Raw genomic sequence first — 23,830 nt, forward strand, 5'->3', positions numbered from 1 at the left:
CTGCTTGCAGAGTATGAGATAGAGAGGTCGTTCTTTCTTCGAATGAAGTGTGTCTTGGCGAAAAGGAACGCGGGCCTGACCTGCAGTGGATACAAGGTACGGGGAGTCATGGGTGCGGGGAGGAGCTGGCCGTGGGTCCTCCCTGTGTGTTTTCAAGAGCTTCTGCAGAAAGGAAGGCATGGGAACGCAAACTCATCATCCCCACTAATGTAGAACTCTCCAGGAACATGGGGCACAGTCTGTTGGAGGCACATGTGACAGCTGGTGTTTTAAGAGGATGTTCCAGGCTGGCTGGAATTCATCGCATAAGACCTGGAATCAGCGTGGCTTAGGGCAGATTTTATTAACACCTTGGTGCTTTGCATGTGGACCAGTCCCACTGGAGCTGCCGCCTCTGGAGTTTATTGAGGCCCATCCCGGGCACGGTGCAGCCGGGAGTGGTATCCAGAGCACGGACCCTGCTTTTCCTCTCAGGATGCTCCACCGAGTTCCCTGCCACCTATGGCGGTGTGCACCACAGTAATGCTAGAGCCCTTTCCAAGGTACGAGGCAGAGCTTTCATCTGCAGCACCACATCTGGGCCACTCCCTCAAGCATCTCAGCTGCCCTTTGGAATGAGCAGCACCGGCCAGGTTTCGTAGTCAAGGACCACAGGAGGGATGGCACAAGGGGCTCGGTGGCGGAGCTGGGACTCTGAGCCCAGCCCATGCTCCTCCCTGGCTCCACTTCTCTGCCAGACACCACTGCTTGTTCTGGTTAATTCCAGAATGGAGGAGTAGGTCACGTCTCAGGGCATGAGAGTCAGCCGCTCCTCAGGGAAAGGTGGGTCGGGAGAAGTCTGTGCTGAGTGCCCCCCGCCAACGCTTTTGTCCCCTCTCTGGGCTCCTCATCCTCCTCCCAGGCATCTTCACTGCCATCTCTCCACCCTCAGAGGACAGACAGCATAACCCATCAGTATGAGGCAGGAGGCTGCTAGAAACTTTCTTCCAGGAGGATTTTCCCCCTAGAAAAGGAAGGAGGAGGATGGGGTGAGAGGAAAGGGCACTTTTGTGCCTTTGTCTTCTCTTTCTGGAAGGCCCCGCCCCAACTCCCCTCTTTGACCCCACTCTGAGCTCCTGCTTTGACCTGTATCTCACTGTGCTGTTACAGTTTGGGGGATATGTTTCTTCCTTCTTGTCCCAGATACTAAGCCTCTTTGGGCCACGGTGGGGCCCCAGGAGCCTACGGACATTCTTCAGAGGACTTGGGTCTTTTTGTTAAGGGACAGGGTCTTGCTCTGTCACCCCGGCTGGAGTGCAGTGGTGCAATCACAGCTCACTGGAGCCTCAAACTCCTGGGCTTAAATGATCCTCCCACTTCAGCCTTCTGAGTAGCTGGGGCCACAGGCACACACCACCACACCCAGCTAGTTTTTTAAGTTTTTTGTGGAGATAGGGTCTTGCTGTATTTCCAGGCTGGTCTTGAGTCCCTAACCTCAGTCAATCCTCCTGCCTTGGCCTCCCAAAGTGTCGGGATTACAGACAGGAGTCACCACGCCTGGATGGGACTTGGGTCTTGACTTTTTTCCTGCCACTTATTAACTGTCCAATCTTAAGTGATACACAACACTGTCTTGTTCTTGGTTTCCTCATTAATACAATGGGAGAACAGACTAGAAGGATTTTAAGATGTGTTTCAGCTCTAAAGACGATGAATGCATTCAGAAATCCTGCAGGAAGGGTTTTGGAACAGAGAACTTAGGGCTAAGATTCTTCACTGCTGTCGTGATGACAGTGATCCTGTCAAGATTTCACAGACTGCAGCTTGAATAAATTCTTCCAGTAGTGAGGCTCGAGGCTGTACAGATGTTTCTGTTTGACACTGAAACACTGCATTTTCGTCTGTATGGCTTTTGGCTCTAGCAATTGGAAGGGCTTCTCTAGGGCCACTCTGGCTTACTATTATGAGGGGATAAAATCTTGAATTATAAATAAAGGAAATAAAAATACATTAAAAATGAAGACTTCAAAAAATTGTACTGGGGCAGGGCACAGTGATTCATGCCTGTAATTCCAGTACTTTGGAAGGCTAAGGTGGGAGGATTGTTTGAGCCCAGGAGTTCGAGACCAGTCTGGGCAACATAATGAGACCTTGTCTCTACAGAAAATTTTTTTTAATTAGCCAGGCATGGTAGCACATGCCTGTGGTCCCAGCTACTCAGGAGGCTAAGGTGGGAGGATCACTTGAGCCTGGGAGGTCAAGGCTGCAGTGAGCCTGATTGTACCACTGCACCCCAGCCTGAGCGACAGTGAGACCTTGTCTTAAAAAAAAAAAAAAAAAATTCTACTGACAGAATTGTTTATTTACTGGAGTGATACAGCATGTCAAGTGATACAGATGCCAAGTTCAATCCCATTGGAAGGTGGTAAGCAGCACAGTCACTGATGTGAGCACTGTGGAACAAATGTTTGGCTTCCCCCAGATGCCTTTATTGTGTTACCTACTCACAGCTTGGCAGCGAGCTCGTAGGTATATCTCCATCACATATTACAGAGCCCTAATTTGTAGTTACTTACAGTACAATCAATTGGATAAGACAATCCTTATATTTTATTATGATATTTTTTGTTGTCTTGTGTGTGTGTGTGTTTTGTTACCCAGGCTGGAGTGCAGTGGCACAATCTCGGCTCACTGCAACCCCCGCCTCCAGGGCTCAAGTGATCCTCCCTCCTCAGCCTCCCAGGTAGCTGGAGACTATAGGCATGCACCACCATGCCCGGATAATTTTTGTATTTTTTGTAGAGACGGGGTTTCGCCATGTCACCAAGGCTGGTCTCGAACTCCTGGACTCAAGCGATCCCCCGACCTCGGCCTCCCGAAGTGCTGAGATGACAAGAATGAGCCACCGCATCCAGCTATTATGTGGTTTCCTAAGAAGCACAACTCTCCACTTCTCCTAAGCAATGAACCGGTGCCTGTCAGCACATTGGGCTGCACGGCGGAGGAGAGGCTGGGCTGGGAGAATTTCAGCACGTTTGAGAAAATGAGGCAGGAGGAGTGGGCACCAGCCCAACCCTGGGCGGCCAGTGGCTGACCCTGCCCTCTCCACTCCCAGGTCATCCACTGCAGTGGCTACTTGAAGATCAGGCAGTATATGCTGGACATGTCCCTGTACGACTCCTGCTACCAGATTGTGGGGCTGGTGGCCGTGGGCCAGTCGCTGCCGCCCAGTGCCATCACTGAGATCAAGCTGTATAGTAACATGTTCATGTTCAGGGCCAGCCTTGACCTGAAGCTGATATTCCTGGATTCCAGGTGAGTTTGGCACCTGCCACCGTGGCTGTGGCTTTTTGGAAGACACCGGTGGTGGAAATGGGTCCCTGAAAGCTGCCATCTTGGTCAAATCATAACGAGGAATAAGTCATAATAGGAATGTGGATTAAGCAAAACCAATTTACGAACTGAAAGAATATATGTCAGCCTTAGGACTCAAGGACTTGTTTTATTTTATTTACTTATTGATTTACTTATTTTATTATTGATTTACTTATTTACTTATTGATTTACTTATTTACTTACTGATTCCTTGTTTTATTGTATTTACTTATTTGAATCACTAGAATTTGAAATGAAAATATGTGCTGTGAGCACAGGTTGGGATTTTTTGAAGGCCGTGATGTCAGAGCTCTGCCTCCTGTGTCCAAGGAGGACTTTAGAACAAACGGAAGGTTTCCACCCTGAGTGCGGCATGAGGGGGCCTTGGCACTCAGGCTGGTGTGAAGCCACCACAGACAGGGCTGAGGCTGGGAGCAGAGAGGCTGCCTTCCCTGGGGGATGCCCTGCCCAGCGCTCATGGGTGCCCTGTCTACATCTGGGCTGGGAGGAGGGGATTGGATGACGTCATTTCCCCTGGCCTTGGGGAGGACCTGCTCTCCAGACCCGTGCTGGAGTGGCCTTCACTCTCCCCGAGAGCCAGCTGCAGTCCCAGTTTTTAAACTGGGTCTGCAGTTAAAAGTCCAAGTTTTTAAAAATTGAAGTTAATTTTACTTTTAATTAATTTGTTGTTTTGTTGTTGTTGTTGTTGAGACGAGTCTCACTCTGTCACCCAGGCTGAAGTGCAGTGGCGCGATCTCAGCTCACTGCTGGCTCCGCCTCCCGGGTTCACGCCATTCTCCTGCCTCAGCCTCTCGAGTAGCTGGGACTACAGGCGCCCACCACCACGCCCGGCTAATTTTTTGTATTTTTAGTAGAGACGGGGTTTCACCATGTTAGCCAGGATGGTCTTGATCTCCTGACCTTGTGATCCACCCACCTCAGCCTCCCAAAGTGCTGGGATTTCAGGCGTGAACCACTGCGCACAGCCTAAAATTGAATTGAATTTTTAAGTGACAAATGCTAACTGCGTTTGGTTTTCAGGGCTTTGTGGTGTTTGTGGGGTACAATGTGATGCTTTGACACATGTCCACGCTGTGGAACCATCAAACCCCTCCCAAGTCTTGAGGCCATGCGCTAGTCAGGCCTTGTCCATGTTCTTATATGTGAAATAGCAGCACGGCCTGCTCGCTCACTGCTAGGAAAGATGACATTAGATAATAGACTGAGGCATTTAAAACAGTGAAGCCTCTCTTAGCTGCAAGGCCACTTTAGCTCTTGGCAGGTAGGTTCCTCGGCTGTGCAGGCAGGACTAAGTCATCAGAGACCCCACTCCTCATGTGGGGTGTGTGTGCGACGAGTCTTTGGCGGGGGAAAGAGAGATACATTTTGCTTTCTGTATCTCCAGAAGCTAGAATTTACTGCTTTCTTTTCTTTTTCACTTTTTAAAGTTGTGGTAAAATACACACCATATAAAATTGATCATTTTAACCATTTATTGATGCTCTATAGAGAAAAAACAAATCTTCCTGGTTAGGGGCAAGAGATAAAGACAGGAGTCGGTTTGGCTCCTTGTCAACATCCTTCAGGACCACTCAGAGGCAGGGAAATGACAAGGGTGAGCATGTCAGGGTCACCAGCATCTTCCCAGAAACTCCAAGCAGAGAGGAAGCAGTGCTCTTTGGGGAAAGCTGCCAGCACCACTGGGGATGGCCAAGAGCGACAAATGCCATTTTCTTGCCATGCAGAGGGAGGCCCTGCAGGGAGAGAAGGCAGCCGAGCTGCCCCAGCTGGAGTGGACCCCTCTGTTCCCGCTCCCTCTTTTCTGACTTGGGAGCCACTTCTGAGAGGCGGCTGGAAGGACATCAGCTGCCCAAGGTCATTATCGGAGACATCTGGGAGGATCCAACTGGTTTCTCCCTTGTTTCGTCTCCTAGTTTTCCTCTGGTCCTTCTAGGAAACCCCTGAGACTGATGAATTCTCGAGAACAGGAAAGACATGGTGTCCCCAGAGGAGAGACCTGAGGGCTTTCCAAGCCATTCAATCCACACTGCCTGGAAAGGCAGCTGAAGGTAGAGGAGGTTTTGCCTGGATGGGGCTTTGTAGCAGCAGTGGGGGCTCCCGAGCCTCAGGGTGTGGGGGCTGCACCCCTGGAGTGAGGAGAAAAGAAGGCTGGTGGTCTTGAAGGAGACGTTCTGCCTCTCCCAGATCTCTGGTTGTTCCTGTCATATCAGGAAGCTTCTAGCAAAGCCTTGAGGCCTTTTCTGAGCTGCAGTCACATAGGAGGGGCTGAAAGGGGCCAGAAGAGTGCCGCAGAGGCCTTCCCAGTCATCATGGTTGGTCTGTCACCAAGGGGTTGGGGCTTGGGCTGGCCCAGCCCTGGGAGGACAGCAGAGTGGTCAAGCAGGGTGGGAGATGTCCCTTCTGGGTCCAAACCCCAGGGACCAGGCGAGGGCTTGGCCCAAGGTCTTGCGGCCCCAAGTCATAGGAGTGAGGGTGGTCATGGGTCTGTCTGGCACCACACCCCGCTCAATCCCAGACACAACTGAACTCGCCGTAACCTGAAATTGGGCTCGTCGGGGTTTTGTGGTATTTCTCTTTGAAACTGGAGCTGATGCTTTTGCTAAGGATGGGTGAACACAGCGATGTTTGGGGTTTGGCAGATCCCTCTGACAGGTCTTCAGACACTAGAGGCTTGGAAAAAACTGGGAGGGCACCCTGCCAAATCCCTCCATTTCCCTTTAATTTTTAAAGCCAGTGTGTACTTTGATGAGAAACTTAATATATGTGTTTCTGATTCATTTACACGTTTGGGGCCGTTGTTCTGTAACTTTGCATCCAAAGGGTCTGGGAAGCCTCTTTCATCTCCACACGGTAGAGATGCCTGGTTTTCTTTTTGGGGGAAGCCAGATGGCTCAGTTTTCCTGCCACACAGAGTTAGATTCTGATGGGGCTTGAAGTTCTAGGTGGCCCTTGGACAAGTCCCCTGATCCCTGAATGACTTTGGGCTCTGCAAGGCCCGCTTCCCCACCACTGCAAGCCCTGTCTCCTTTCTACCCTAGTAGGACACCATGGAAATGAGTACACCAAACAGGGAATGATTCCAGGGAAACATGAGGCTCTCCGAGATTTACGACCCAAAGCTTGAGCAGATCTTAACAGAAAGGGAAGCGGATTAAAGAATGAAAGTGAGGTCAAGTTTCTCAGCTTAATTTACAGCTAATGTCTCCTATCCTAGCAGGGAGGCCCCCAGCCCTGGCTCTCCCTCTTTCCCCAGCCTCACCCGGTCTCCAGGACTGACTCTGCACCATAGCCTCACCTGCCTTGGAAGCCCTTCATCCCTCTCTCTTTCATCTGTTCTTGAAAATCCATCACCAGGATGTTGAGGACCACCCCCTTTGAGGACATGGTGCCCGGCCCCATTGCCCAAAGCCTGGGAAACCATCATTGCCATGTGCAGCTTCCACCTACGGCCAGAGCGATCCCCATGCGGGTGATGATGTGGTCTTGGGTACTGAGAGCCACTTTTCTTCAAAGAGCCGAAGTGGGAAATTAATATGCCTGGGGCTCGATGAGAACACAGAGGGGTTGTGTCACGTAAGCCCCAGGAAAATGCTTCCATTTCTCTAGAGAGCTTAAGGCTTTCCTTTTAGTCACAATATCTTAGGTCGTTTTCCTGTCTTCTGGGGGGTCTGAGCCAATCCTCCCCTCATAGGAGCCTTAAAGGTCTCCAGTTATTCCGTAATTCCCAATAGTGGGAATCACCCAACGGCAGCATCCTGAGACCATCTGTGCCAATCAACAGTGTCTAGCATGCAACAGAGGTTTCAACACTCACGCCCGCAGTAGCCAAGATGTGCAAACAAATGTCCACAGACAGAGGGATGAAGGAACCAAATGTGATGTCTACGTGAAACAGAAACTTATGCAGTACTAAGAAGGAATGAAGTTCAGACACATGCCGCAGCATGGATAGCCTTGGAAACATCATGCTGAGTGAAAGAAGCCGCACACAAAAGGCCACATGGTGTGCCATCCCACGGACATGAACTTTCTCCAAGAGACAAATTCTTAGAGACAGAAAGTAGAATGGAGGCTACTGGGGGCTGGGCAGGGGGCAGTGGGGAACTGGTGTTTAATAGGGACAGAATGTCTGTTTGGGGGTCATGGAAAGCTCTGGAAAGGGGCAGTGATGCCTGTTACACAACATTGTGAGTGCACCAAATACCACTGAATTGTATGCTAGAAGTGGTTACCATGGTGAATTTTATATTATGTATATTTTACCACAATTTATAAAAAACATTCGCACAGGACCGTCCCCCCAGAGCCCTCCAAGAGTGCGTTCTTTCTCACCGTAGCAGCTTTCTCACAATATCGGTATCAAAGTTCACTCGTAAGCATTCCCTGATAAGCTGAACTTTGAAAAAGGCTACAATTTTAAGCCATTCCAAACATTCTCTTAGCCGGTGGTTTCAGAAGAACATTCCCGTTCATGAATAGTGCTACATCCTGTACCGGGCTAGAGTTCAAAGACTTGCTTCTTGTAAAAAAGATCATTCTCAGTTTCCAAAATCAACATTTCCCCCCTGAGCCTTTTAGCACTTGATTAGTTGGCAAAACCAATATTAGTTTAAATGAAAGACAGTCTGCAGAGTGGTGTAACTCACTGAGCCGCCGTGCCCCTGCAGGGTGACCGAGGTGACGGGGTACGAGCCGCAGGACCTGATCGAGAAGACCCTATACCATCACGTGCATGGCTGCGATGTGTTCCACCTCCGCTACGCACACCACCTCCGTGAGTAGCACACCCACCCCAGCCACGGGAGGTAGCTGGTCAGGGAGGAGGCGCTGAGGACAGAGCTGGGGGGGACATGTCCCTTTTGTTGGTGCAGTTATCATCCATGATACACACTTGAATGTCAAGCCTTGAGTGTGGCGTCCTCCACCCCATGATTAAGTACAGCTGCCTGCTGTCAGTTCTCAAGCAGCTGTGTGCACCCTTTCACCGAGACTCTAGCAGGTGTAGGAGCAGGAAGTTGCCTGGATTCTAGATTGTGGATGTGGAACCTAAACTCTATGATCTGGACACCATTTGCGAATAACAGCAACAACAGTGGACGAACTGCTGGTCAGGGAGCTCTTACTGCTGTGGGGCACTAGTTTAAGTGACTAAACACCTTACCAGCCCAATAAGGGAGGGTCTCATGGTCATGATCCTCATTTTACCAGTGAGGACGCTGAGGTCCAGATAGGTTAAGCCACTTGCCCACCTTCATACAGCTGGGAGGTGGCGGAGCTGGGAGCTGAACCCACGCAGAGCCCTGTCTCCGACTGCTATACGCCTGCCGGCTAGGGGAAGCCCAGGAAGGCCACTGTTCCACGATGGGAGAGGTCATCTTGGGACACACAAGATTTGTTAACAAGGGTTAACAAACACTGATTTGATTTGCCAATGGAAGTGGTTTGGGAACATCTGGACATAGTGGGGATGCTCTAGTCACTGAAATGTTTGAAGTGATGCTTTGGCCGGGAGCGGTGGCTCATGCCTGTAATCCCAGCACTTTGGGAGGCGAGGCGGGTGGATCACAAGGTCAGGAGATCGAGACCATCCTGGCTAACATGGTGAAACCCCATCTCTACTAAAAATACAAAATATAAGCCAGGCATGGTGGCGGGCGCCTGTAGTCCCAGCTACTTGGAAGGCTGAGGCAGGAGAATGGTGTGAACCTGGGAGGCGGAGTTTACAGTAAGCTGAGCTTACGCCACTGCACTCTAGCCTGGGCAACAGAGCGAAACTCCGTCTCGGAAAAAAAAAGTGACACTTCTACTTTTTTAAAATTAAAAAAAATTTTTTTTGAGACAAAGTCTTGCTCTGTCACCCAGACTGGAGTGTACTGCAACCTCTGCCTCCCGGGTTCAAGCGATTCTCCTACCTCAGCCTCCCAAGTAGCTGGGATTACAGGTGCGTGTCACCACGCCTGGCTAATCTTTGTATTTTTAGTAGAGATGGGGTTTCACCATGTTGGCCAGGCTGATCTAGAACTCCTGACCTCAGGTGATCCATCTGTCTCCGCCTCCCAAAGTGCTGGGATTACGGGTGTGAACTACTGCACCCAGCCATACACTTTTAGAATCCAAACCGAGGCAAAGATTAATTTGGATGGAGTGGAATGCCTCATCCTCCTGCTGTCCAGTCCTGCCATGCCCATGGCCGGTCAGGGGTGCTTTATAATGGGGTGCAGAGAGTTAGAGGAGCCGGGTCTTCTGCAGTGTGGCCCAGATGGCGCGTCCTCTGTTCTTGCTGCGCCTTCTGTTGGCTCAGGGATGTTAGAGGACAGGTTGCCAGTGTCAAGTGGAAGCAGACGGCAGGCCCATGAGCCACTGGGTCCACAGATGCGTGGTGTGCTGGGTTCGGTGTGGACTGGGACCTGGGGACTCAATACTCCCAGGGTTCGCTGTTGCTCTTCCCTCCCCAAGTCTCTACGGACAGAAACCCGTGACAACCAGGACTTATGGCTGGGCAGGCACAGATGGCTTCTTCCTTGCTCCTTGATGCATGTGGAGACTTGGAGGTGTGAATAACCCTTTTCTGTCTATTGTTAAAGACCAAATCATGATCTCATAGCCATCCCTGTCATTCTGGAGACCAAGCTTGGTAGAGAAGCAACTACTTAGTGTTTGGATGGAACTTCTCAGCCGGTGTCACTAATATGGGAGGTAGAAAGTTTCCTTGTGCAAACCAGGTATGGTGTGTCCATTCTAGAATGAGATATCCAGGAGACTTGAACAGGCAGCTGTGAAGAGCAGAGTGGAGAGGGCTCTGAAGCAGCAAGAGCAGTTGGGAGATGGGAGAGGCATGTGCCTGGAGAGCACAGCACTGTGCTGTGCCCTAGAACAGTCTGGGACTTGGAGAGCGGAGGTGAGGGCTCACGCCTCCACACACTCCCCCTGCCACTGTTGGGGCGGAGGGACTGACCAGCTGCTCTGAGGGAAAGCCGGAGGCATGGTTGCATTGCAGAAATGCAAGTGTGCTGGAGACCCAGTCCCCAAAGGAGTAGGTGGCTTGGTTTCAGTGTCACCGACGACATTCACTGAGCTCCCCCCAGCCCTGCGGGAGGGACAAGAACCATGAGGGCACAGGGATTCCATTGACTACTTTTTTTCCCCATTAGGATCGTGGATTTGTTTCCTAGGGTTGCTGTGACAAATGAACACAAACTGGGTGGCTTAAAACAACAAAAATTCCTTCTCTCACTGTTGTGGAGGCCAAAAGGCTGAAATCAAGGTCTCAGCAGAGCTGCCCTTCTCCGAAGGCTCTAGAAAAGGATCCTCCCTGCCTCTTCTGGTTCCTGGTGGCCCCAGGCGTTCCTTCGCTCATGGCTGCATCGCTCCAGTCTGTCTTTATCTTCACGTGGCTCGCTCCTCTGTGTCTGTGACTTTTTTATTTTATTTTATTTTATTTTTTTGAGACAGAGTCTCGCTCTGTTGCCCAGGCTGGAGTGCAGTGGTGAAATCTCGGCTCACTGCAACTTAAACCTCCTGAGTTCAAGCGATTCTCCTGCCTAAGCCTCCCTAGTAGCTGGGACTACGGGCGTGCACCGCCACACCCAGCTAATTTTTGTATTTTTAGTAGAGAGAGAGTTTTGCCATGTTGGCTACGCTGGTCCGTCCACCTAAAGCTGGGATTACAAGTGTGAGCCACTGTGCCCGGCTTGTGACTTGTCTTTTAGGGACACCTGGCTTTGGATCTAGGGTGCATCTGGGTAATCCAGGATGATTCTGCGTCGAGATTCACAAGATTCCAGCTGCAAAGTCTTTTTCCAAATAAGTTCACATCCATAGGTTACTAGGGTTAGGATGTGCAACGTATCTTTTTGGGGGACCCTGTTTAACCCAAGACAGGCATTTTTTGTATCCTTTTTAGCCCTTACAAATCCAAAACAGAAACAGAAATAGAAATAGAAGTTATGCTCAGGGCCAAAGTTTACTTTCCTCCCCAGGGTGTCTCCGAGACGTGGCTGTGCCTGCAGGAGAAATTCTGGAAGAAGCAGGAAGGCCACTTAATTTTCTGGATAGTATATTTATATAAAACTAGAGGGCTGGGTGCGGTGGCTTAGGCCTGTAATCCCAGCACTTTGGGAGGCTAAGGTGGGCGGATCACATGAGGTCAGGAGTTCGAGACCAGCCTGGCCAACATGGTGAAACCCTGTCTCTACTAAAAAATACGAAACTTAGCCGGGCGTAGTGGTGTTCGCCTGTAATCCCAGCTATGCAGGAGGTTGAGGCAGAGATAATGGCTTGAATCCAGGAGGCGGAGGTTGCAGTGAGCCAAAATCTCACCATTGCACTCCAGTCTGGGCAACAGAGCGAGACTCCGTCTCCAAAAAAAAAAAAAAAAAAGTAATGGCAAAAACCACAGGTACTTCTATACCAGCCTAATAGCTACAGAAAACTTTCCAGAGGCCGCTGCACCCTCCTCCCACAGCTAGCTGCCACTTTGAGGACACCTGGGCTGAACTCCAGCTGTGCCCTCAAGCTCTGTTGGCCCCGGTTTCCTGGTGCTGCCCGCCTCCCATGGTTGTAGTGGGGCTAGAATGAGGTAATCCTGTGAAATGAGCTGGAAGTAGACACCATGTATCTTTTCGTTAGAGAAGCAAACCCCCAAAGGAGAAGCACTGTCAGGCTTCTCTCTTTGCCACGGCCTTTGCCTACACCCTTCAGCAGCAATCTGAGTCAGCTTGGATGCAAATGTTAAGTAAGCCTGGGCAGAAAAGCGCTGCTCTCTGCCTGGTCCCAGAGAGGCCTCTCTCCAGCCGGTGGCATGCTTGTGACACGGCAGCACTGCCTCATGCCCCCAGGTTCATCCTGACGGGGTAGTGGGGCCTGATGGAGACTGGATTCCTGCCTCCCAACCCCCACATCTTCCTTCCCATGTGAAAAAACCAAAAACATGTCATTCTGGTTAAACCTCCTCCTTGTTGGAAATTTAGAAAGTCAAGGAAAGCTGAAAAGAAGAAAGTGACAATTATCTGTCATTTTCAGTCAGATAAGAGTTAATATGTTTTGAGCCCTTCAGCTGTGTCTGCCAGTGTTCTAAATCCTCAAATAGATCATCTAATCTTTCAACAACCAGATGATGTAAGGACTGATTATCCTCTTTTTATAAATGAGGAAACTGAGTCACAGGGAGGTTGGTAGCTTGTCCAGGATCACAGTTTGTTGGAGGGCGTGGTGTGTGCACATGCCCACTTTTTCATAATTAGAGTTATACTTTACACATTTCTGAATCTTGTCTTCTGTTAACATTGTGTCATACGCATTTCCCATAATATTACAATTTCTTATTAATCATCATTTTAATGGCGGTATAGTTTACCATAATGTATTTACTTGTTTCCCTACTGTTGAACAGTTAAGTCTCTCCCCACCTCTTTCCCCTGAATTTTCAGCAATACTGCAATGAAACTCTTTGTACATAAGTCTGTGCTTGCACTGCTCACAATTTCCATAGGATCAATTCCCAGAAGTGAAATCGTGTGTCAGAGGGTGTGAGCGATCAGACTGCTTTCCAGGAGGACCACACCAACTCATCCGTCCATCACACATGAAAATGCCTCTCACTGGCCCGGCGCTGTGGCTCATGCCTGTAATGACTGCATAGTTTGCCATAATGACAAACTATGGGAGGGCGAGGCAGGCGGATCACTTGAGGTCAGGAGTTTGAGACCAGCCTGGCTAACTGGCAAAACTGGGGAGGCTGAGGCAGGAGAATTGCTTGAACCCAGGAGGCGGAGGTTTCAGTGAGCTGAGATCATGCCACTGCACTCCAGCCTGAGCAACACAGAGAGAGTCTGTCTGGAAAAAAAAAAAACAAAGAAAGAAAAAAGAAAATGCCACTCACCATATATTAGCCGGTGTCACCTGTTGGCCTTCCATTTTTTTAAAGATAAAATTCACCTTTCTCGCCATTTTCAGTGTTTTTTAGTTATATTCACAGTGTTGTACAACTATCACCTTGAATTCCAGAATGTTTTCATCATCCCAAAGGAGACTGTCACTCCGGCGGTCCTCGTCCTGCAGCCCCTGGCACCCACTCATTTGCTTTTGAACCCTGTGGATGTGCCTATTTTGGACATTGCACGTAAAGGCAATCATACAATGTTTGTTTCTATTTTAATGTCTGTTGATCTGATGGATGGATCTGCCATTAAGTTAAACAAGGGAGTTGGGCATTTGTTCATCATTTCGCCCATTATATTTATTCTCTGATGAATTATTGTTCATAGTCTTTGCCTATATTGCTTTTAGGGCCTTTGTGTTTTTATCAGTCTGTACAAACCCTTTATATAGTAAGGTGAATAACTCCGTGCAGCGTTTCTTTTGCACCAAAATATTTTGATGTGGATGAGAAAGAGCCATCTGCAAGGTGAAAAGGAAGCGTAAAGGGCCATGGAGAGCCCAGGAGTGTTTGCGCAGAGACTGGGGGCTTTGCCTAGTGGTTTGATAGGAAGGCTGAATTTTTGTTGCATATGAGCCTCAAAGTCTGAATTTTTGTTGGATATATGCCTTGGGGAGTTTCCTTCAGCGCCAGCTGGTACAGTCACAGACTCAGCCCCTTTGGCCACCTCCCCAAATCTCTGCTCAGGCAGCTGCTAGTTAGGTCCAGGGGCCAGTGCTGCCTTGAGAAGCAGGAATGTTCTGGAGCTGAGAAGCAGGAATGTTCTGGAGCTGAGGACCCAGGCATCCAAGGATGCCTTTCTAGACTTGTGCTATCTTCCCCTCCCTGGAGAAGCTTCACCTCTCCACTGCCCACCTGCAGGTTCTGGCACTTTCCTCCCTGACCTGCCTCCTGGAAGGCAGTGAGGTGGAACTGTGGTTTATGGGTGCACCGAGCCTTTGGCTGAGCTGCTTAGCAGCCTAGAGTTTGCACCCAAGCACAGAAGCAGGCCCATAGGCCCAATTTTCAGGAATTCTGTAACCAAGTAGAGGTCCTTCCTACATAAACAACATAGGGAAATTAATGAGCCCAAGGAAAACTGGGATTAATGGGAAGAAAATATAAAGGGCAACAGAGTAACAAACAGTTTCACTGTGAATACCCTCATGTTCCTGAACAGCAAACATCAGCAACAGCTTGACACTTGGTTGAATGCACTTAACTACTTTATGTAAATAACTACATCACTCACCCCCCTGCCCATTAAGGATTTGGGGATTAAGACATAATCATGGCATTTTGGAAACTAAAAAGCAGATTCAATTTTTTCACTCTGCCAGGTACAATCTGTGGTGACAAATGTTTCCCTCAATGAAAGCAATGACTGTTAAATGAGAGTTCTTAATGGGTGGGGACTCCTTGAAGTTGTAGGCAAAATTCCTGCGTGCACATGTATGAGCGCGTGTGTGTGTGCGTGCGTGTGTGTGCCTGTGCGTGTGTGTGCGTGCGTGCATGTGTGTGCGTGTGCATGCGTGTGCGTGTGCATGTGTGTGCGTGCACGTCTGTGTGTGTATGCACGTGTCTGTCTGCTTGTGTGTGTGCGTGCCTGTGCGTGTGCGTGCGTGTGCGCGCACACACGAGACACACACAGACATGCATCCTCCAGCGGAGAAAGCCCGCCCCCTTTGGCAAGTTCTCAGAGGAGTCCATTGGGGGCAGCATCCCAGAGGTGGGGCCTGCGAAGCGTCTGAGGACTCATGTCGCCTTGTGCTTGCAGTGTTGGTGAAGGGCCAGGTCACCACCAAGTACTACCGGCTGCTGTCCAAGCGGGGCGGCTGGGTGTGGGTGCAGAGCTACGCCACCGTGGTGCACAACAGCCGCTCGTCCCGGCCCCACTGCATCGTGAGTGTCAATTATGTTCTCACGTAAGTCACACGTATTTGTTTCTCTCCTTGCTCTTTTCTCTTCCTGTCCCACATCGGATGGCTCCCATAAGCACCATCTCTCTTTCTCTCTTTCCTCTTTCTCAAACTGTTCATTTGTCTCCTGTTTTTTTTTTTTTTTTTTTTTTTCCAGCAATCTGGTCATTTTGGAAGGTCCAAACTATTTCTATGCTCAGAGGTGAAGGTCAAGTGCTAGGCTGCAGGGGGAGCCAGGAGGAGGGGGTCTGCACTGGGCATAGCTTAGGATCCCATCACACAGCCTAGTGAGGAGCATCGGGGGTGGGTGGGGATGCCCCCCATCCTGAATAGGGTGCAAAGAGGGTGCACACCCCCGATTAAGAATACAAACTTGTGCCATCCATGCCTATAAGCCTTCAGATCAACTTGGATGCTCCTGCTGTTTGAGACAGGAAATACCCCATTTTTTGCCTGTCTTCCTATAGAGCCTGTTGCAAATGATGGTAAATATTTGGTCCTTTAAACATTCCAGAAGGTCCAGTTCAGTTGCAAATGCTTTTTTTTTTTTTTAATTAAAAAAAAATATGTTTTTGTAGAGACGGGGTTTTGCTATGTTGCCCAGGCTGGTCTCAAACTCCTGGCTTCAAGTGATCCTCCCACTCAGCCTCCCAAAGTGCTGGAATTACAGGCATGAGCCAAGGTGCCCAGCCTGCAAATACTTTTAAGGCCATTAGAAGCAACAGGACAGATGTCTATCTGGGGCCATATATTACTTTTCACCCACCATAGCTATTGTAGGTTAAATCACCTTGCTCCAGGCTCTGACCCTTGCTGTGCCCCAGCCCCGTGATGAAAAGGGTTCTCATTTGCACTTCATCTGGGGTGAGGATTTAGGCTCTAGGTTTGTTTATAGAATGACTGTGTATCTTAGAAATCAAGTGATTCTGGCAAAACTGTCAGGGAGAAAACAGTTTAGCTCTTTAGTTATTCTTCCTGAGCAAACGTGTGGGCTGGTTCGCTGGGTCGACGTCTCCCTGTGTGAACATGACCCTGCTGAGTTGGTTCTTTAGGGCAGAGATGGGCCCCCAGTGTGAGAATACACAAAGCTGGTGGTCAGGCTCCCAGGCCTGCAGAGGGTCCCAGACTCTTGCCTCCTAGAGTGCTAACTGGAGAGGCAGCTGGGCCACAGGTGCTCACGTTGGATGCAGGTGGATCTCATCCATGGCATTTCCGCCTGTCCCTTTTTCCCTTGACGGCTTTCCTAGTGGCCCACGGCCTCCCCCAGAAATGTGTTTGGGGCTTTGTGGGACTGGAGAGAGCTCTGACCTGGCTCAGCATTTCCTGGGATGGCCCGGCCTGGGGCTGCAGACAGCTTTTATAATGAGGGTGAGCTGGCCTTGTCTCAAATCCCATCCACATCCAACCCCAGTGAAAAGACACATTGGAGCACTGAGAATGTCCTCCCCAGGGGCTGGTGCCAGGGAAGCTGCTGCTGGACATGACTCGGCCCACTCTCGCCTTCCAGGGAGATTGAGTACAAGGAACTTCAGCTGTCCCTGGAGCAGGTGTCCACTGCCAAGTCCCAGGACTCCTGGAGGACCGCCTTGTCTACCTCACAAGAAACTAGGAAATTAGTGAAACCCAAAAATACCAAGATGAAGACAAAGCTGAGAACAAACCCTTATCCCCCACAGGTAACATGCATGTCCTGCAGTTTTGGGGTGCTGACATCTATCCTAGGGGTTCGAGACACCTGGACACGTTAAGGAATGGGAGCCTCTCATTTCACAGCAGGGATCTCCCTGCCGTGCAGCAAGGTCCCTCCGGGAGGTCCTGCCTACACGGTAGTGACAGCCTGGGAAGGCTGACATCCCGGTGGGCTAGCCAAGTTTAGGAAACAGAAGACTAAATTGGAAAGGCTCTTCAGCCTATTAGAATGCACGGGTTAGATTCTAATGGGCTTGACGGGTTAGAATCTACGGGTTAGATTCTAGACTGGTGGGTTAGAACACCAGTCCATTGTATCTCCACAGCATTTAAAAAATGAAAGCCCTGCCTCTTTTTAAAAAAGTAGTTTGTGAGCTCTCAGAAACAGCAATTGTCAGCTGGGCGTGGTGGCCCATGCCTGTAATACCAGCACTTTGGGAGGCCAAGGCAGGTGGATCACCTGAGGTCAGGAGTTTGAGTCCAGCTTGGCCAACATGGTGAAACTCCATCTCCATTAAAAATACAAAAATTAGCTGGGCGTGGTGGCGTGTGCCTGTAGTCCCAGCTACTCAGGAGGCTGAGACAGGGGAATCACTTGAACCGGGGAGGTAGAGGTTGCAGTGAGCCGAGACAGTGCTACTGCACTCCAGCCTGGGCGACAGAGCAAGACTCCATCACAAAAATAAATAAATAAATAAATAAGTGCTCTGACTGTTCTATGCCAAGTGAACATTGGTAGCATGGTCATTAGCAGATAGACCCACTGAAGGTCACTGCCTCCATATTATGCCAAAAAAAAAAAAGAAAGAAAAGAAACAGCAAGTGTCCATGTGTGTCTGATTTGTTGTTAGTTCGGGGTGTGGGATCTCTTTCTACCCTAGGAGTAGGTCACTGGGGTATCGCTTGTTGTGTGCCTGTCACCAGTGGGACCTTGCTATGGTGGCGAGGGTAGGGGCAGCCCTTGGATGGGGTTGGGCCCCATCAGGGCGGATCTTGCAGGGCCGGAAGGCAGCTTCCTTCCTGCCGGCCCCTTGCTCGCCCTTCATCCATCTTCTTTGCCACGCAGCAATACAGCTCGTTCCAAATGGACAAACTGGAATGCGGCCAGCTCGGAAACTGGAGAGCCAGTCCCCCTGCAAGCGGTCCCGTTCCTCCAGAACCGCAGCTCCACTCAGAAAGTAGTGACCTTCTGTACACACCATCCTACAGCCTGCCCTTCTCCTACCATTACGGACACTTCCCTCTGGACTCTCACGTCTTCAGCAGCAAAAAGCCAATGTTGCCGGCCAAGTTTGGGCAGCCCCAAGGATCCCCTTGTGAGGTGGCACACTTTTTCCTGAGCACACTGCCAGCCAGTGGTGAATGCCAGTGGCATTATGCCAACCCCCTAGTGCCTAGCAGCTCGTCTCCAGCTAAACATCCTCCAGAGCCACCGGCGAACACTGCTCGGCACAGCCTAGTGCCAAGCTACGAAGGTGGGTCAGGTCTGCTTGTGGGGAAGGCGGGAGGACTGGGCACGGCCGGGGGCTGAAGCAGCCGTGGCGGTGGGTGGCAGATGGAGACAGAACCCTCACGCTTTGGGCAAGCTTTCCCTCTTTCTGCTTCTAAGTAGGGCTTCCTGTGCTTTCCTGCTCTCAACGCAGGCGCTCCTCGAGAGTGAGAAATGGCAGTCTGCCTGCCTCGGGAACACTAGTGACAGCATAAAGGGCAAAGGAAAACCGAGTATCCTGCCTTCACGTAAATCCTGGCCACATTCACCACACAAAGGGGGACAGTGATTTTCAAAACCAGCTCCCATGAGCTGAGAACACCCCAGCTGCATTTCTTTTCAAGATTCCTTTCCACTCCATCCAGAAGTGAATATTTGAGACAAACGGCCTATTGGCTGTTTTCCCACGCCAATTTTGGAAGTGGGGAAAACTATGGTGGAAATTCATGGGCTTGGGGACAGAAATGCCACTCACCAACCCAGGGCAAAGAACAGAAACCCTCCAGGGCTCAGTTTCTTCACTTGTAAAATGGGGTCATAAGCTGTGATGTGCCTATTTCCAAGGACATGGCACACAGTAGGGGCCTGCCCTGCACATGCTAGTTCAACAGCAGAAAGGAATGGCTTTTCGCCTTCTTCTGGGGGCAGGCAAGCAGATGTCCTCTGCGGAGATACTGCAGCTCTCCAGGATGCAGACTGACTCCTGTTTGCTCACTGGAACAACCCCAGGCAGAGAGTGGAAGGTGGGGACGGAGGTTTAGCTGCAGGACATGTATTCCCGTTGCACCCAGACTAACTGCCGCTCAGAGTGCAGACTGAGATGGTGCAGATGTCCTGCAGTGCCACTAAAATGTGGGTGAAGGTGACATCAGGATTATGTGCCCCAGGTCGGGCCCGATGGCTCACGCCTGTAATCCCAGCACTTTGGGAGGCCAAGGTGGGCGGATCACCTGAGGTCAGGAGTTTGAGACCAGCCTGACCAACGTGGTGAAACCCCGTCTCCACTAAAAATACAAACATTAGTTGGGCGCGGTGGTGAGCACCTGTAATCCTGGCTACTCCAGAGGCTGAGATGGGAGGATCACTTGAACCTGGGAGGTGGAGGTTGCAGTGAGCTGAGAGCACACCACTGCATTTCAGCCGGGGTAACAGAGTGAGCCTCTGTCTCAAAAAAAAAAAAAAAAAAAAAAAAAAAGGATGATTTGCCCCAGAAAAGAAGCACACCGGCCCCTGCTTAAAGACAAAGGACTTAAAGAAGAGAGCTCCACGAAGTTCCCTCTCCCCGCTCTAGAGGCAGGTAGGGCTCTGCTCCTTTTGGGCCTCATCCTGCTGCTTCTGCAAATCCTAGGAATCTCTTGCTCTGTCTTGTGACTTGAAGCTGAGATAACATTTCTTCCCGAATCTGAGAAGAAGGATAGATTACAGGAGAATGCCGCCTTTCTGGAAATCACTAGGACATGTTTTTTCAGAAGTAGCTAACTTAGAAAAGACCACACTGGCCACCAGGGCCAGGCCGCCTGCCTTTTGACCTGGCCTGTCCCAGGAGCCACTGATCCCTTAGATTTGCATCTGCCACACCCATGAACACCTTGGGTCCCTCACATAACCAAGGAAGGGATCCTCCAGAACATCCGAGCAAAGGAAGACAAAGCAAAGGGTTTTGATAATAGCTGAAAATATTACCCACTTGAGATTGACTTGAGTTTGTGTGTGTGAACTGGCTAATGCTGTCACATGGTATTTGACTTTTACCACTATTTTAAAAGTGAAAGAAGTTAACAATCTCCTTATCACACACTTGATAAAAAGTGGACCCAAGGTGCTAATTTGAGGCAATTTGCGATCAGCTTTCTAGTCTTTTTGGTATTAAAGGAAGACAAATGTTGACAAACAGAAAACGGCAAAAACAAAACAAAACAAGAAAACAAGCCAGGGAGCTACTTAATGTCAGGCATCGGACTGAGTAGATGGGAGTGGTTATTTTTCATTACAACACAGCGAAACCGATCAGGGTGGTTACCACCCCTCTCCACTGAGGGACGGGCAGAAGAAGTCAAGGCAGACGGGGCCATGCAACACCAGGGCCCCTGGTGGCCTCTAGACCTCTGCCGTCCAATCAGGTAGCCACCAACCCTGTGTGGTCTTGAACATGGAAATTTGGCCAGTGCAGTGAGGCAGGTGTGACCTGTGCTCTCCATCTCAGTACCAAAAAAAAAAAAAAGAATAAAATATCCCAATAATTGTTTCACACTGATTGCACACTGAGATACTATTTTGGATATGTTGCATTACAGCATATTATTTAACAGGCATTCCACCTGTTTCTCTGCTTTGTATCGTGGAACATTTCAGGTCGCGTCCTGAGACTGGACAGCGCGGCCTAGACTAAGGCGGGGGAGGGCGACAGCGATCCCGCGGGTGGAGCGCGTGGGCGGCCGAGGGGTGGTGGCTGCGCCTGGGGCTTGGGGTTGGGGTGGCTGCGGTCGCGCCCCTTGCTGCCCTCTAACGTGTCGCCTGTCCCCGCAGCGCCCGCCGCCGCCGTGCGCAGGTTCGGCGAGGACACCGCGCCCCCGAGCTTCCCAAGCTGCGGCCACTACCGCGAGGAGCCCGCGCTGGGCCCGGCCAAGGCCGCCCGCCAGGCCGCCCGGGACGGGGCACGGCTGGCGCTGGCCCGCGCGGCGCCCGAGTGCTGCGCGCCCCCGGCCCCCGAGCCCCCGGGCGCGCCGGCGCAGCTGCCCTTCGTGCTGCTCAACTACCACCGCGTGCTGACCCGGCGCGGACCGCTGGGGGGCGCCGCACCCGCCGCCTCCGGCTTGGCCTGCGCTCCCGGCGGCCCCGAGGCGGCGACCGGCGCGCTGCGGCCCCGGCACCCGAGCCCAGCCGCCGCCTCCCCAGCCGGCGCGCCACTGCCGCACTACCTGGGCGCCTCGGTCATCATCACGAACGGGAGGTGACCCGCCGGCCGCCCGCGCCAGGAGCCTGGACCCGGCCTCGGGGCTGCGGCGCCACCGAGCCCGGCAGATGCGCACGACCTACATTAATTTATGCAGAGACAGCTATTTGAATTGGACCCCTCCGCGGACTTGCGGATTTCCACCGCGGAGGCCGCGCGCGCCGGTGCCGAAGGTCGAGGAGCGCCCGGGTCCGGGCAGGTGACCGCCCGCCTCTGTCCTACGAGGGCCAGTGCGACCCAGTTGCTGGTGGCTTGGTTTCCTCACCTTGAAATCGGGCTTCACGCATCTTGCCTTGTCCCCAGCGTTCCATGATAGTCCCGCTGGGGGATTTAAGCGATTTCACTCCGCAAATATCCTCCACTTTCAGGAGGGAAAACCCACCCTGCCACAGTCCGCTCTTCCAAGTGGATGGCAGCCGTGGAAGGGGACGCCTGTGTCCCGAGCCCTTTTAGATGCTTAGGTGAAGGCAGAAGTGACGATTGTAAGTCCCATGAATACACAACTCCACTGTCTTTAAGTCGTTCAAGAGTCTTCATTATTTTTGTTTTTATTTAACCCTTTCTTCAAAAACCAACAAGCCAAGACTAAGGGGGTGACCATGCAATTCCATTTTGTGTGTCTGTGAACATGGGTGTGCTTCACAAATCCATTAACAAGCTCTTACTTCCCCCAACCCCTATGAACTCTTGATAACACCAAGAGTAGCACCTTCAGAATATATTGAATAGGCATTAAATGCAAAAATATATATGTAGCCAGAGAGTTTATGAGAATGACCCTGTCAAGCTTAATTATTACGTGGCAAAATCCCTCTGGTCCACACAGCTCTGTAATTCACTAGGCTCGTGTTTGCTACAAATAGTGCTAATAAAGTTAAATTGCATGTGCAATATGGAACACTGTCAATGGACTGCACCGTGTGGAGGAAAAGCATGCTTAAGGGGATGTAATGAAAATGATGTAGACATTTTAAGCATTTTCTACACATCAAGAAAACGTCATAAGAACATGTTACGTGTGCAACAGGTAAACAGAAATCCTTTTGTAAAGCACCAGCAGTGTTTAAAAAACGAGCTTCTATTAATTTTTATTTTTTATGGGTTTTGCTTAAAGATCTCAACATTGAAAAATACTGCCATGGCTCTGAACTGCACCAATGCATGGAACCACCGTCTTTCAATTTTCTTCATCCTTTCAACACTGCATCATTTTGCTGCTTTATCAAAATGGTTTATATTAGGAAACTTTTTCCACCTTTCTGAACGGAAAGAGGTTTTCCCAAATGTTTTAAACTCATTGTTCTAGAATCAAGTGCACCTACACCAGCTGCTCTCAAAATGTGAACTTTTTTTTTTTTTTTGCCAACCCTGTGTCACTTAGTGAGGACCTGATACAATCCCTACAGAGTGTCTGTCAGTGGGCCTCATGGTAAGAGTCACAATTTGCAAATTTAGGACTGTGGGTCATGCAGTGAAGGGGCTGGATGGTAGGAAGGGAGATGCCTGCCTCTCCACGCACTCAGCTATACCTCATTCACTGCTCCTTGTGAGTGTGTGCACAGGAAATAAGCCGAGGGTATTTTTTTTTTTTTTTTTAATGTTCATGAGTCTTGTAATTAAACCATGATTCTTGAAAGGTGTAGGTTTGATTACTAGGAGATACCACCGACATTTTTCAATAAAGTACCGCAAAATGCTTTTGTGTCTACCTTGTTATTAACTTTTGGGGCTGTATTTAGTAAAAATAAATCAAAGCTATCAGAGCAGTTCAATAACAAAGGTTACTGTTGAGGAAAAAGACCCTACTATCGATTTACAAGTGACAGCGTGGACAGGCGTAACAGTGTGTATGTACTTGAAAAAGAAAATGTGTACTAGTGAAAACGTCCTTGTCTAAACAAACTTCACCGTTTTCATAACCTAGAACATGAAGGAAGATTCTTACACGAGCTGGCTTCAGGACGGCCAGGGCTGAGTGCAAAGTTAGCAGAGCTGTTACTATGGCAACCTAATATTGTTACCTCCATCTTGAAGAGTCTGCACATTTAAGCTGGGGATAGCGTTTCTTGACTTCTGTGAGGCTCTGGTAGGGGACGAGGAAGCATTTTAATACATATGCCTCTCTTTTACAAAAAGGAAAAAAAATCGTCGTGGGCCCTAACATGTACCATGTTGACAAAAATGCCAGATCAAATGGATTTGAGAAATAAGCCCAATTCCAGGCTGGCTCAGCCCTCCACGGGGCCTCCCAGGGAAAGGAATTCCTTTATGTTCTTGGAAACCCTTTTCTAGAAAAGCCATTCCATTCATACCTTTGTCAAGCAGTGGGCTGGGTGTGGAGGGCAGCGCGGAGGGTATCTGTAAGAGCCTGTATTTTCTGCCTCCCTTGCCCCCACCTCTTTTATCCTTTTAAAAGTCCTATCAGCCCTGCCTTCGTCCCTTCCGCCCTAAGCCCTAAGAGTGGAGGAGGTTTAATACGGCCAATGGAT

At 50.2% G+C, this 23,830-nt stretch overlaps 1 protein-coding gene across 1 annotated transcript in view; it reads left to right on the top strand.

The window, feature by feature from the left end:
- SIM2 (SIM bHLH transcription factor 2) overlaps positions 1–23,476 on the top strand; it is a 48,588-nt gene extending 25,112 nt beyond the window's left edge. Inside the window, exons 5-11 of the mRNA XM_033232438.1 lie at positions 11–96; positions 3,095–3,294; positions 8,043–8,149; positions 15,069–15,216; positions 16,718–16,886; positions 17,966–18,374; positions 20,915–23,476. Coding sequence (XP_033088329.1) covers positions 11–96; positions 3,095–3,294; positions 8,043–8,149; positions 15,069–15,216; positions 16,718–16,886; positions 17,966–18,374; positions 20,915–21,342 — 1,547 coding nt within the window. The 3' untranslated portion in view covers positions 21,343–23,476. The remainder of the gene's footprint in view (positions 1–10; positions 97–3,094; positions 3,295–8,042; positions 8,150–15,068; positions 15,217–16,717; positions 16,887–17,965; positions 18,375–20,914) is intronic.
- The last annotated feature ends 354 nt before the right edge of the window (positions 23,477–23,830 follow it).

This window comes from Trachypithecus francoisi, unplaced genomic scaffold (assembly GCF_009764315.1).
Source record: "Trachypithecus francoisi isolate TF-2019V2 unplaced genomic scaffold, Tfra_2.0 Lachesis_group14, whole genome shotgun sequence".
Taxonomy (NCBI): Eukaryota; Metazoa; Chordata; class Mammalia; order Primates; family Cercopithecidae; genus Trachypithecus; species Trachypithecus francoisi.